This window comes from Rhinolophus sinicus, chromosome 2 (assembly GCF_057876585.1).
Source record: "Rhinolophus sinicus isolate RSI-liver-muscle chromosome 2, RSI-T2T, whole genome shotgun sequence".
Classification (NCBI taxonomy): domain Eukaryota; kingdom Metazoa; phylum Chordata; class Mammalia; order Chiroptera; family Rhinolophidae; genus Rhinolophus; species Rhinolophus sinicus.
The window spans coordinates 2,578,199-2,592,584 of NC_142502.1; the positions used below are offsets into that span (position 1 = coordinate 2,578,199).

General features: G+C 51.3%; 1 protein-coding gene across 2 annotated transcripts; it reads left to right on the forward strand.

The window, feature by feature from the left end:
- The first annotated feature begins 1,034 nt into the window (after positions 1–1,034).
- On the forward strand, positions 1,035–9,801 carry TBXT (T-box transcription factor T). Of its 2 annotated transcripts, none has more exons than XM_019712389.3 (8): positions 1,035–1,254; positions 1,727–1,991; positions 2,702–2,836; positions 3,542–3,603; positions 3,723–3,784; positions 5,391–5,567; positions 6,878–7,007; positions 8,913–9,801. In XM_019712389.3, exons 1-8 carry the CDS (start codon positions 1,049–1,051, stop codon positions 9,184–9,186), a joined length of 1,311 nt encoding a protein of 436 aa, XP_019567948.2. In that variant the 5' UTR covers positions 1,035–1,048; the 3' UTR covers positions 9,187–9,801. The 2 variants fall into 2 exon arrangements, with proteins under 2 accessions (XP_019567948.2, XP_088651195.1); XM_088795069.1 differs by having other exon boundaries at positions 5,394–5,567.
- Positions 9,802–14,386: the final 4,585 nt, after the last annotated feature.

A 14,386-nucleotide genomic window follows, 5' to 3' on the forward strand; every position in this document is an offset into this window, starting at 1 on the left:
AGGGGTCGTTTGGTTGATTTCCGTCTATTTCCCTCTGTGGTCGCGGGACCGATCCATGGGCTTCGCCTTCCAGACAGGTGAGGGCTGCGGGATCGGGGACGCCAGGTGCGCTGACCCATGGTCGTGGGTGTTGGTGGAGCTACCTGAAGTGCTGCGGGGCGAGGGACTGGTCGGGATGGGACACTGCCCGGTGGAGGGCTGGGCCTTCGGAGGCGCGAGACCAGCACGATTTGGGCACCGCAGGCGCGGGGCACCGCAGGCGCGGCGCCCTTAAGCCGGGCTGTGCACGCTGCTCTCTGGCGGGGGACCGAGAACATCCGGCCCAGACGCAGGTGAGCATCGCGGTGCGACTTAAGGGTGGCACACCTGCGGAGTCCGGGTGTGCTTGGAGAGCGAGGAGGGAATTGGGGAGCATCGTGGGCGGCGGGCAAGCCTTAGAGGACGTGCGGACCGGGCAAGTTCCGGCGCCCGGCTCCTCCCACCACCTCGACCTCCTCCCATCCCGCAAGGTCCGCCCCGCCGCTTTGATGGAGGTGCAAACATTTGGGGGAGGGCGGAGGTGTAGGGACTGGGCCGGGGCGCGCTGGGTGGACCTCCGACTTACATGAAACAGGAGCGCGGGAGCCTATTGTTGGCCCCGGTCCTGCCTAGCCCGCCCTGCGGGTCTGATATGGCCGCTGGCGGCCAATGGACAGCCGCCCCCCCGCACTTCAAAAGGCCCGCGGCCCAATCCGCCGCACCCCCCTTCGCGGCTACCGCTGCTCTATTTATGGGGAGGAGACCGATTTTCTTTCCCCAGAGACCTACTCTAGTCGCTCCTCACGGGAGTTCAAGTGGAATAACCTTCCCCCCACCCCTTCCCCCGACCCCCATCCCCCAGATCGCTGTCCTCGCCCTCCTCCCGGGTCTGTGCTAGGACCTGGTCGCCTTCGCGGGTGTTGGCCCCAGCGGCCCCTCTTTAGGGAAGAGTGGCCTCCGACTGGGGTGAAGGTGGCTCTCGGGTAGCGAGTCGGGGCTTGGGGGGCGGTGGGGAGGGGTGGGTGGGAGGATGAGCTCCCCCGGCACCGAGAGCGCGGGGAAGAGCCTGCAGTGCCGAGTGGACCACCTGCTGAGCGCCGTGGAGAGCGAGCTGCAGGCCGGCCGCGAGAAGGGCGACCCCACGGAGCGCGAGCTGCACGTGGGCCTGGAGGAGAGCGAGCTGTGGCTGCGCTTCAAGGAGCTCACCAATGAGATGATTGTGACCAAGAACGGCAGGTGCGTGCGCGGCCTGAGCCCCCCCCTCCGGGCGTGGGTTACGCGCTCGCGCGGGCGGGCAGCCTGGAAAGTTTCTTAACGTCCAACAATTTTTTTTCCTGGTGGAGGTCTTATTGCTCATTTCCACTAGGGCAGGGAACAGACCCTGGCGGTCCCCACCCGTCATCTTTCTGGGGCTTCATTTGGGAAGGTTGGGGAGCAGGGCTCGGAGGAGCAGTCCCAGGGCCCGCGAGCTGCCCGCCCGGCTTAGCTCGGCTCCTCGCCGCCTCTGTCTCTGAGAACCTGGGAGAGTATGGAGGACGCCTGGGGGCCTAGGAGGGCTCTGGGGAGGGGGGAGCTTGGGAGTCCCCGTGCTAAGTTCCCGGGAGGCTCCGCTTTGCCCTGAAAAGACAGACGCCTCTGTCCCAGGCTTTCTGCCTCCCGGCTAAGGGTTCAGATCCAGAGTCCTCCTGCTCCGCTCTTTTCTTCCCAGGAGGATGTTCCCGGTGCTGAAGGTGAACGTATCCGGATTGGACCCCAACGCCATGTACTCCTTCCTGCTAGACTTCGTGGCGGCTGACAATCACCGCTGGAAGTACGTGAACGGGGAGTGGGTGCCGGGGGGCAAGCCCGAGCCCCAGGCGCCCAGCTGCGTCTACATCCATCCCGACTCGCCCAACTTCGGGGCGCACTGGATGAAGGCGCCGGTCTCCTTCAGCAAAGTCAAGCTCACCAACAAGCTCAACGGAGGGGGCCAGGTAGGTGTGATGGGGGCGAAAAGGGGCCTGCCCGCCTGCGCCTTCTGCGTGGCGGGGTCTTGGAAGGGTCGCTGCTTGCAGGGGAGATGACGCCTGCCCTAGAGAAAATGCCACAGCCTTCTTCAGTCAAGCCGTCAGTGTTGTTTATAGTAAACTGAGGTCACAGCAGGGCCTGGGGAACGCGGAGAGGGCTCAAGTCTCACCTTGCAGACTCGCAGGTCTCAGGCTTTGGGGAACTCCTGTGTTTTAGCGCTCGACTTCCCTAAGGGGAGAGAAGATATCACCCTTGATAGTAAACTGTCACGTTAGGGCTTAAACAGCTGCCACATTATTTACTGCGTGAATTCTGAACCAAGTTGTAAATTTGTCTTTTCCTAAAGACCGCTTTACCTGGGGTTGGTACTGGGCGACCCCGTTCCAGCAGCTGCAAACAAGCTCAGGCATTGAGAGTTGTCCGTAGTGGTTCTGGAAGCCTCAGGGCTTCGTTCTCCCAGCTCAGAGGCTTTCATGATGCGCACTCGTTGCCTTTAACGGTGTGTAGCGTCTCACACGCCGTGGCACCTGATGGGACCCCACCAACTCCAGCAGGAGCGATAGGAATTTCTGCCTCTTGGGTGCATTTTTCTCAGCTGCAGGGCCAATGGATGCTCTGTGAGCTTAACTGGGACCTTGGTGGTCGCCCCCCACACACGTGTCTATGTCTCCCTCAGATTATGCTGAACTCCTTGCATAAGTATGAGCCCCGAATCCACATCGTGAGAGTTGGGGGTCCCCAGCGCATGATCGCCAGCCACTGCTTCCCAGAGACCCAGTTCATCGCTGTGACCGCTTATCAGAATGAGGAGGTGAGGGGGGCGGAGGCAGCGTTCCCAGCGTGCTGTCCCCTTGGAGATTCCTGCCAGTGGGGACACGTGTGATTAGTGCACTTCAGGCTGAAAATTAATGCCTTTTCAAATAATTTAGCATAAGTATAAAACTGGAACAGAGGGGAGGAAAGTTTACAATAAGTTCTCATGCAAGCATTTTCCCCTTTTCATTCTCTGTAAAAGCGTCTAAAACCAGAAGCATCTACTAAATGCTCAAATTGAAAAGATGAGTGAAACTTAGGTAAAGAACTGTGAGGATTTCTTGAGAACAAGACTTGTGTGAGGGAGGGGCATCTTATTCTGGAAATCTTCCCAAGAGGGTGGGTGGGCAGCCTTCCACCCGAGCAGTCGGGAGGTCTTCATTGGAAACAAAATGCTGCTTAATACCTGGAAATCTCTGTCTTACATCCAGATTCAGTGTCTTGTGAATTCCACTTAGCAAATCAGCAATGAAGAACTTTTCATCAATGTGCGATTCTTTGTGATGCATGGCTCCCCACAATTCTTCATGACCTAGTACAATTTCTCAGCCACTTCAGACCCAAATGGGAAAATATACCCGGGAAGAAGTCTGATTTATATTTGAATTTTTAAAAGAGTACTGGTGCTTCCCAATTTCTTGGTGCCAAGTTAAATCCCCTGGCTATGAGCAATACACTAATGTGACTTTTTTTGTTTTTTCAGATCACAGCTCTTAAAATTAAATACAATCCATTCGCAAAAGCTTTCCTTGATGCAAAGGAAAGGTGAGAGCATTCTAACTATGTCCTTTGGGCAGAGAAGTGTGCAGAAAGATGAAATATTGCTGCCAATTCTATTTTCTGAATGTTCTCCTGCTTGACAGTTCAATACACTTTTTTGACAGAAGCGATCACAAAGAGATGATGGAAGAACCCGGAGACAGCCAGCAGTCTGGGTACCCCCAATGTACGGTTCGTTGTGCTGTGCCTGATGTACCCGTTTCGGGACTGGATGGTTGAGTTGGGCACAGCAGACTTGGGCTTCTGGGTGTGGTTGGGGGCAGACTCGCCGCTTTGCTGTGCAAGGCGCAGCGTGCCATTGCATGATGAAGTCTTCAGCCTCTGCTCTCTCCGGACTTGTGGGTGCTCGTCCAGCTAGAAGTTGGGGCCGAGTTACCTGGGCTCTTTGGTTTTGCTCTGAGGCAGCTCCAGCCATGGCTGGGCCAGGTCACCGAGACCTTGGAGGGAGTTTAGACTCTGCCGTGTTGGGCAGGAGGAGGACCCGCTCTCTATACCCACTTTGAGGTGGTTTCTGTTTTTGTTATTGATTGAGAACGGAAGGAGCATCTTTGGGGAGATGCTTATGAAAAAAATGGGTTTTTTCCCTTTGCCAGCTTTAGTTCTGGGGATGGTGCATTAACACATGCTGGTTTGGGTGGAAACAGTGGCTCGTGGGATGGGCAGAGTCTGGTTTAAGTCCAGGTTCCTTTAGGAGTTCTGTGAGCCAGAGCCAAGGTTTGCAGGCCCAGATGGTGGCATCCAGTAGGAGAAAACGCTGTGTCTCCTCTCCTCACAGGGCAGGCTCAGAGAGTTTAAATAACTGATACTGTCAGGAGAGAAAAGTTAGAGTTTGCTTGTCCCCTCTGGGGGCTGGATGAACCAGCAGGGCACACTCCTGTCATGTTCTGGGCTGTTTTCTTTTTTTTTAAAGTCATCTTCTAGGCTAATTTATCAATCAGGCCTCCTGAAGTGGCTTGTGGGCCGCATGTGGGAGTGGCATGTGGACTGCTGCTCTGGCAGGGCATGGCCCATGCTTGAGGGGTACATCCGGACTCTTCTTCATTTAAGTGTTGTCGCAAGAGCCGTTTGTAGTTTGGAAATTGGAGCCAGAGTAGTTGTCCCCCAGAGGTGGCTTTTCTAAACTGAAACCAAAACGAACAAAAACTCTATAAACAGACAGACAACAGAATGGAGAAGAAATCGGAGTTGTAGAGGACAGTGTTGCAGTCAATTTCTGATCGGTGTGTAGTTGGGAGCATGAACTAAAACAGAAGGAAAGTGGCAGAAAAGGTGCCCCGGCAGGGACAGTGGCTCCATGGTGTGACGGTGGCTAGTGGGAGGCCTGGGAGGCCGCAGCGATGTGACTTGCATGGCTGGCCCTGTGTGTTGTGCGGGTCTGGCTCTGAATTTTGCCTCCTTTGACGTTTATTCATGCTCAGCAGTTAGGACCTGAAGGCTGGCCTGGGGGAATGGAAAAGCCAGCAGAAAACTCCCCTAAGGCCGGGATGATTCTGGGCTGGGTGCGGGTCTGAATGAGAATGGTGGAGGAAGCAGCAGGGTTGGCTAAGGCTGGGGTCTCCCAGGTTTTCTCAGAACCTTGGTCAACCTGTGGCCTCCAGTGTGAAGCTGATGGCCGATGCCTTCAGACTTGGCCTGGACACTCAGTGTGGACACTATGAACCCCAGTTCATCAGAGACTCCAAGGAAAAGACACAGTTCCCTGGTCTCAGCCCTCCTGTCCTATAAACACGGAGGTCATGAAATGCCAGTTACTCCACATTCTTTTCTCACAGCAGGGGGGTGGCTGATTCCCGGAACCAGCGCACTGTGCCCACCTGCCACCCCCCATCCTCAGTTTGGCGGCCCCCTGTCACTTCCCTCCACGCACAGCTGTGAAAGGTACCCCACCCTGAGGAACCACCGGCCATCACCCTACCCCAGCCCGTACACGCATCGGAACAACTCTCCGAGTAAGTTGTATGTTGAAGGAGCTTGGGGGGTTGGAAGACCACTTTTGGAAAGGGATCTGCCGGGTTCCAGAGGGCAGGATGGGAGAAGCCCTCCAGAACCCACACCCAAGCCTGGCTCTTTCGTGGCTCGAGAGGAGCCATGTCTGGTCTGGGCCACGGTGGGCTCCATCACAGAGAGGTCCTGCCGAGAGACTCTGGATGTTGAGTGTGCGTCAGTCGTTGCTCCAGCTTCCTGGCCCAGAACTGTGGGCAGCTCTAGGCACCCAGGTTTGCATGTTTCTGAGCCTCTGCAAAGTGCTGTGTTGGGTCAGCCAGGCACAGGGATTCCTGGGTGGCCTAGACCTAAGTGGGATTCTTCAAGTGTGGTGCCCAGATCAGCAGTCTCACCGCCGCGCCGCTGGACACTCTCCCGACTTTCTGCGTGTGGGGGGAGGGATCATGGGGGGGCCCAGCCATTTGAATAAGCCCTCAGGTGATGCAGGCCTTGTAACGGTGGCAGACCCTAAGATCCCCTGCCTGATTTCTGTCTAACCCCCTGTGTGCCTAGACTTCATTTTGTCTGGCTCCAGAAGGAGGGAAAAAGCTAATGAACACCATAAAACAATTAAGCAGTTAAAGCTGATTTGAAATGAAAGGAGCTTATTTGGTAAGGAAATAGCCCTCGGGATGTGTGTAGCCAGAGGCTAGTCTCCAAGGCTAGCAGACCATATTTTACATTTTGCCCTGGAGTAATGGTTTGTAAAGGTCTTTCAGTTCTTGAATCATTGTGTGGGAAAAGGCAGGTTACAGTTTACGTGTTTTTAGTTTAAAATATAATTAATCCCCAGTCAAATGGTTGTAGGATTCCGTTTCCAGAGGGCAGCTGTTGATCTAATGCAGGGGTGTCCAAACTTTTTTCAACCTTTTTCACCAAGGGCTATATGCGGTAAATACACAAACAGCCGGGCCACTACTCGAGGTGAAGTATGTATTGCCTCACCTAGTTTATTTAAGTAAACTAAATATATTTTTGGAATTGGCTGCGGGCCAATTAACAATGGATCATGGGCCGCAGTTGGCCCGCGGGCCGCAGTTTGGACACCCCTGATCTAATGATACAGAAAAATCCTGGGCTGACTGGAGTATATTTTCAAATATGTACATCTGGCAATCAGTATTAGCCTTCGATGAGCAACGGAGCCGGCTGGTGGACCATTTTCTCATTTGCTTGCACACATTTTGTTTTCATTAATGTTGAGCTGTAGTATTTCACTGCATTGTGTTGCTCTTGGAAGACGCCATCAATAATGATACTTTCTGGCATCCCGCAGCCTATTCCGACAATTCACCTGCATGTCTGCCCATGCTCCAGTCCCCTGACAACTGGTCCAGCCTTGGAGTGCCCCCCCACACCAGCACGTTGCCCATGTGTGCCAGCACCGGCCCACCTGCGGGTGCCAGGTAACGTCCATCTGGGAAACGATGCAGACGTCCCAAGTACCCCCTGCCTGTGACCGCATGCCAGTTCCACTCACTGGCCTTTATCTGTGGGTGGCTGGGTTTTCACTTGTGACTGGACCATTAGCTAGATGTGTGCAGGGGTCTCAGCTTACGTGACCATGCTGAGTCCCTGCCCTGAGTCCCTCCCCTGGTCATGCTCTGGGAGGACCCATGGTTCCCTTGGGCCAATGGGCCTTAAAGGAAGGAAACTAGGGCCCTGTCCTGGCCCTGCCATTACCAGCTCATGTGGTGGACACATCTCTTAAATTCTGAGCCTCATTTCTGCAAAAGACGCTGAATAACCCCGGTGTCAGCCTGTCTTTACAGGATATTGGGGTCAGTAGGTGAATTCTGAAGAAATGTTTCCAGAACCATTTTTGACAGGAGCTATTATTGAGTTACAGAAGTACGTTTGTTGGCTTTTCTGTGGATATAGAATCAAAGTCCTTAGCACATATGCTGGGTAACATAATGATGACTATTTTATTACTTACTCGAAAATTATGTAGAAGGAAATTGGCTTAAAAAATCAAGGTGATTGGCAAATGTATTACATTTCTTCATAGAATTTTTATAATAAAAAACTAACAAAGTTAGAAGTCAATTCTCATTTTCCAATGATGAAATAGGCTCGAAGGTATTAAATGATTGAACAAGTCGTTGGCTCACAGCAGAGCGAGTCTGTACGCAAATTATCTTGCTCTCAAAAGCGATGCACTTTATTGTATATAGAATATCAAAACATGCCTAAGGTTTGAATTCTTCCTGTGTAGGAAATGATCCCTTTGTAATAAGACCTTAATTGTCTACTCTTAAAATAAAGCAGACAATGCACAAACCAGCAAACTTCCAAGGGCTCTGAGGTCACTTAGAATCCTGCCCGTAAATCGGATGACGTGTAGGTTACAAGCTGCTGGCAGTGGGGATCTCACCTGAGGTTTTCAGTACCGTCCTAATTGGGCATCTTGGAGCCTGGTGTTTTTTTCATCTGTAAAATGGGGATAGTAAGGTACCTCGCTTACCTCAGGCATGTGTGTAAGTTCAGGTCCATCTGAACACAGGACATGGCTTGGTAAAGAATGTAGCATAAGGTCTCATTCTTCATTTATAGGCCGACTCTTCTAGAAGAGAGCAATTTTCTCAAAACAATTTTAGCATCATTTAATGCTGTTCAAATCTGTGTTCTTAGACTAGAGGATTGAATATTTATTTCCAACTCCTTTCGTGGATTGGGAAACAGCCTCAAAAGAAGTCCCAGGCCAAGTCTAAAGTGACACATCTGGTCAAGGGCAGAACCAGGATTTGCTTCCGGGTGTCACTCCCAGGCCCCTTTCTTTCTGTCCTGCGTGATGCCAGCTATGAACTGACATCTCAGGACAAAGTGTGGGGAGTGGTGCCTGGGTGGGGTCTCTCCAAGGGCCGCCTTTCACAGGGTCATGTTTCCGGGGGGGTGTTGACGCCACCCCGAGGATCCCTGCAGCGGGGGTGGGGGTGCTAGTCGACACAGATGCTTCAGCTCAGGCCAGGAACCCTTTGATTCTGGCTGTCTGGGAATGTCGAATGCTGAACAAGAATGCAACGCTACCAGCCCAGGTCTTTGTAGCAAAACCTAACGGCACTGGGCCAGGGGCTACGCCCATGCAAATAACCTGGAGTCTGTTCCCAGGGTTTCCGTTCTCCTTAACAGACAGGCCAGTGTCTTACACACCCATGAGTCGTGTAATATGGGGAAATGACCTGTTTGGAAGATGCCATATACCCCGGTTCTCAGGGAGTTTTGGTGTTTGGTGCCCGTAGTGCAGCTGGTCCGGGGCCCCCCTGGTTTCAGGCCTCTGACTTGTCTGCTTCTCCCCTTTTCCATTCCAGCCAGTACCCCAGCCTGTGGTCTGTGAGCAATGGCACGGTCTCGCCTGGTGCTCCCCCAGCAGGCGTGTCCAGCGGGCTGGGTGCCCAGCTCTTCCGGGGGCCGTCCGCGCACACTGCACCCCTCGCCCACCCGGCCTCGGCTGCCTTGTCCTCAGGTTCCCCGCTGTATGACGGGGCCGCCACGGCCACAGACACTGCTGACACCCAGTACGACGCCTCGGCCCAGGCCCGTCTCATGGCCTCATGGACGCCCGTGTCTCCACCCTCCATGTGAATCACCACGTCTTGACATGCACTGACTCCTCTGTCATGGCAGCAAGTGTTGATTCCAGTGATCTAGGTACCCAGTGGCAGCCTCGTGGGTCAGGGGAAGGAGTTGGGCTTTATTACCTCCGTTTCTTCATCAGAGGAGAATAATGACCAAGAGGCCCCCCTCCCACCTGGCATCAGCCATGGCCTGTGGTCTGGGTCATTTATGTGCTGCAGGGGAATTCAAGTGTGCAGGCAGGTGGTTGGCTTCCATCGCCACGATTCACAGCAAGACTGATTTGCTAGGGTCCAGAAACCTTTGCTTGTTTCTCATACAGCACATAGACGACTTGGGGACATCAGAACCTGTAAACTCCTCTGGTCCTGCTTTAGCGAGATAAAAGCACACGTTTGATTCCCTTCCTTGTTGCTTTCAAGTAGTTTTCAGGAAAAATAACTATGACAACTGTGGCAGCTGTCATAGTTGAGCTGGGCTGCGGAGCACAGATGATATAGTTGGAGACAGCAGATTTTAGTTGAAACACAAAGCTCACTAGAAAGGGTCTATTTTGAGCGTAGGTAGCTAATCTCTTGTGTGGTTAAACTTGCAACTGTTTATGTTGTTCTTTTGACAAAGTAGCCAAAGACAATCAGCAGGAAGCATTTTCTGCAAAATAAAGGCAATATGCAAAATATGGTGGGTGACGTGGTTATTCAAATCCTTGCTTTTTGGGTAAGATTCTGCTGTTATAGCTGGTGGTGAAGACCTTGTCCTAAAGAAACATTTCTACCAGCTATGAACTGTAATATTTTATCTAGTCAGTTGCAGAACTGGAAGTGAAATATGCATATATTTACTCCATGCTAAATGCTACAAAAATGCAAAAGATGCTAAAAGATTTTCAAGAGATTGAAACAGCCAACACAATCATGGAAGAAGGTGGGTAACGACAGATTGGAGAACATGCTCCATAAGAAAGGTTAACGTGCTCCATGAAAAAGGCTCTCAGGGGGTGGCCACTGCCAGACATGCCATGCGTTGCTGAGCCTTCCACTTTTCAAGCAGCATTGTTTATCGTGTCTGTCCTTAACACTCATGCTTGAAATCCTGCTTAATATGGGTTGTCCACCTGAGTCAAGTGAAAGTACGTAACATGAGCCTACAAAAAGTTGGTTTATAGATGTACGATGTAGTGGCCACAGTCCTTTGCAGGATATGGCATTTGTAAATAACCTTTCCTGCTGGTGTCCCCAGCAGAGAACCAGAACCCCACTTGTGCTTGATTGGGGCAATTTCTCCACCTAGTGGCAGAATCCTTAATTTGATCTTAGTTCCAGCTTGATGTTCCGAACGGGGACACTGAGTCCCAGGGTCCTTCCTCCAGGGGCTTTCACTCTGGTTGGGGGACCGTTTCTACACGTAGAAGATGGACAGGGTCTTGGCATGTTTGAGTTTCTGAAGTTGACCCAGAGTTCAAATTCAAGGTATTAATATTGTAATAAACCAAAGTGTCTCCAGTTATGTAGTGGGGCCCTGATATGGTGAAAAAGCATGTGATTGGTACAAAAGACCCACACTTGAGATCACCTTTGCCTCACTTGCTGTGGGACCCCAGGGGAACCGGTTCTGTACTCCAGAAATTCAAGTTCCTTATATGTAAATATGGAGAAAAGAAATCCTTTATCAGGATTGTTGTGAGAAATAAAAGCCAGAAGGCAGAACAAGAGGAAAAGTGAACAAAGGGGGCCATTAGAAAACGAAGAACAAGATGGTAATTTTGAACTTAGTCGTATCAATACTCATAGTGAATGCAAACAATGTGAGGCATAGATTGTCAGATTTGTTTCAAAAAGAAGCACGACCTAACTATTTGCTCCCTACAGCAAATGTACTTCATATATAAAGACACAATAGGTTAAAAGTAAAGTGATGGGAAAAGATACACCATGCTGACACCAGTCAGAACAAAGCTGGAGTGTCTGTCACCAGTGGACGAACTAGGTTTCAGAGCACAGAGCAGCTAGGAATAGACGGCACAGGCAAGGAGAACGGTGGGGTGGGTGGGGAGCCGGCATCAGGATGCAGGGTGTCCTCTCCCCCAGGGCAGAGGGGCCGGGCAGCTCCCAGGGGGTGGCACTGCCAGGCATCGTCATGCATCACTGCGTCTTCCACTTTTCAAGCAGGACTGTTTATTGTGACTATCTTGTATGTAGCGTGTGGGGACACTCTACATTTCACAGGATTCTGGATCCCAACGAGCCGCTTCCAGACTTGGTGTACGCGTACGTCACGTGACTCTGGGTTCTGGATTCTGAGCCTGGTGCTGGGGTGAACTGGCTCTAAGAGGCTGACTGTGAGAGCTGCCATTGTCCCCAGTTCTTCGTTTCTCCTGTATCCGTGGCCTCCACCACATAGCTTTTCAGCTACATCCCCAAAAGGTAGAGTCTCCTTCCCAGAAGTTAATACAACCAAAAGATGGCGACATTTCAATGATCAGAGACAGGAAATCAATCTCAGAAAGATCTGATCATGCCATTGTCCTACTGAGCGGTCGTCTAACGCAAGATATACCTCCCTGTGTTTCAGTGTTGGGGCCCCAACAACCAACCGCTGCACACTGACCCAATAGCTCTTTTCTGCCCGAAACTCAAGAGCTAAGACTGAAGTGGGCCTCCTGATAGGTCACTGCCTGGGTGTAGGCAGCCATCAGAGTTGCCTAGAAAACCATCTGCCTTTCTTTGAGGCCCTGGGTCTGCTTCTTTGAGTGACAGTAGCCAGCCTTTTTTGATCACCCCCTCTGCATGCTGGCACCCCATCCTCCACTGACACACACAACTACTTTGTCCCTTTCTTCCACACCTAATCAATGTGATGCCCAAGGAGTGCCCGCTCTGGAGACATCTGTGATGTGTCACCTGTGCCCTGGGCAGATCATGACTTAGGAGTGGCCAGCAGGCCCTTGGCTCCCACCTGCGATCCTCAAGCATCCTTTCTCATTAAACAGGAAGTGGCTTTCAGGTTCCTCTCTCCTTAGTCCTCATTTGCATAGGTTTGGGGCTGTGGAGGGTCTCATGTCTTAATAGTAGGTAACTTTTGAACCTGGAAGACCAAATCCATCTGTTTAGGACCTTATTTCAGAAAAGACTTTATTCTGATATTTCTTGTCTCTTTCTCAGAAGGAGTGAATAATCCATTCCTAAAGCATGCGACAATCACTTTGGTGGATGCCCTCTCTTACCCTGTTTTAAGAACAAAGCCTACACTTTCTCCTGAGTAGAGGGACTGCAGGCCCTGGTCCTAAGGTGTCCTATCGACGTCTGTACCAACGTCTTGCTGTTTTTCAGCCTCTACATACCAGCGACTGCGTGGTTAGAGTATGTCATCTAGACACGGACTTCATGTGCCAAGTACCTAGTGAGTTTTATATTGACTACTATGTCGCCCCATTTTGTAGAACTTAATTTAATCCTTACGCTGTTTTCATCGGTTTTTGATGTGATAACGCCATGTAAAAATCAACCTCCAAATGGCAGGGGCTCACAAAAGCCAATCTCGTTTCTCCTCACATCGCATGTCCCAGCCTCCAGCGAGGGTCTGTGCTCTGCTCCGGGCAGGGAGGCTTCAGTCTGACCCTCGAGTATTTTCTTCAGGACCGGGGTTGAGGGACACACCATGCACCACCTGGTCATACAGTTCTCTCAGTGGGAGATGGGAGCAGCGGGACATCCATCCAGCAGCACCTTTCTCTATGTCTTCAACCCTCTGCTGTGAACTGGCTTCATCCTCCACCCACACTGTGGCAGCCAAATCTCGTCTCGCGGTTAAGCAGTATGTCAGTGGGCTGGAACCATACAGCCTGCCCAGGGCGTCCCAAGGGAGAGGGGAGTGACTTCTCAGCAAACAGTAGCGCAGCTTACATAAACACCCACCTTGGAGCCAAACAATTCAGTCTCTGTGCGATAGTAACTTTCCCCACCACAGGTGAACACCATCTTTTAAGTGACAGCTTCATATGACTTTTCATGTGTTTCATACAAAAATATTGTGTTTCACTTCTAGTTAATGCACCTCATGTGTTTGGTAAATGATTTCAAACGTTGTTAAAATATACTATTTTGAAAGTGCTTATAAAAGAAAAGCAGATTCCTTTTATGCTTTCCTTCGTTTTAAACCTGTAATTACTATATATCACTGATTTATTAACCTGTGTTAATAAACATTGTCCTTCTTAGAGTAAAATTTGTTTCTAAAAGCAGGGAGCAGAAAGCATTTATAATTACCAAGATATTTATAAGTGTGGATAGCAAAATCCCATAGAAAACAAACAACACAAGCAAAACAAAACACAACAAAACTTAAAGCTAGATACTTGTAGGTGAGAAGGTGAGACGTGCTTTGGGTGCACACGTGACAAGGGGGCTCGGGGGAAATTCTGCTCCCAGGCAGGGAGGCTAGAAGGGCAGCCACACTCGTTTTCTCTGCAGAGTGGCTTTCTCGGGTGAAAGTGGGAATGGAAACTTTCTAGATCCTCACTTCTGCGTATGCGCTTTCCTAAAGCCATCTGCTTGAGCAGGTTCTCGGGGTGGAGGTTCTCCTTCCCGCCCCCTCAGGGTTGCCTTCTTTTCATGAAAAGGAAGGGTTTATTGCCGACTCAGCAGGATCTTCATTGACTCAGGTGTGGAAACCTGTGGACATCAAACGAAAGACAGTTGTTCAATTCCAGGGCATCGTAAACTTTCCCACTCCCCCCACCCCCCACCCCACCGCAAGGCCCATTAAGAATGCACACGGTAGAAGACCCTCACTTCCCAGCACCCGTGCATCCCCCACTTTGGTTCCAGCCACCCACAAAAACAAGCTGGTCTACCTGACCCCCAGCTTGAAGCTCCTGGGCGGTGATCACAGCCATCATTCTGGGATCTTGCTATGTGTCTGCCACTGTTTGAAGTGCTTTGCATGTGTCGATTAACCTCCCAGAAATCTGTCCTCTTTCTGTAGCAAAGGAAGTGGAGATACAAACACGAGCACTGTCTCGTCCCAGCTCGCACAGCGGTAAGTGCCCCTCTCTCCCAGTGAGTAAGTCAGCCGAGCTGCCCTGAACTAGTGCGGGATTTCCTGCGACTGTTTTCATTTTTCGGCAGTTACAAGAAAGGGGACTATGAATGTTCTTGTACAAGCATTCTCGTTTCTCTCGGGCGTACAACTAGGGATGGAATGGCTGGAT

What these genes read in the sequence shown, in the direction of transcription:
- TBXT (XM_019712389.3), top strand. Translation starts at nt 1,049, where the DNA reads ATGAGCTCCCCCGGCACCGAGAGCGCGGGGAAGAGCCTGCAGTGCCGA. An exon ending in AGCTCAACGGAGGGGGCCAG is followed by an intron (nt 1,992 to 2,701) that starts GTAGGTGTGATG and finishes TGTCTCCCTCAG; the next exon opens with ATTATGCTGAACTCCTTGCA. An exon ending in CCGCTTATCAGAATGAGGAG is followed by an intron (nt 2,837 to 3,541) that starts GTGAGGGGGGCG and finishes TTGTTTTTTCAG; the next exon opens with ATCACAGCTCTTAAAATTAA.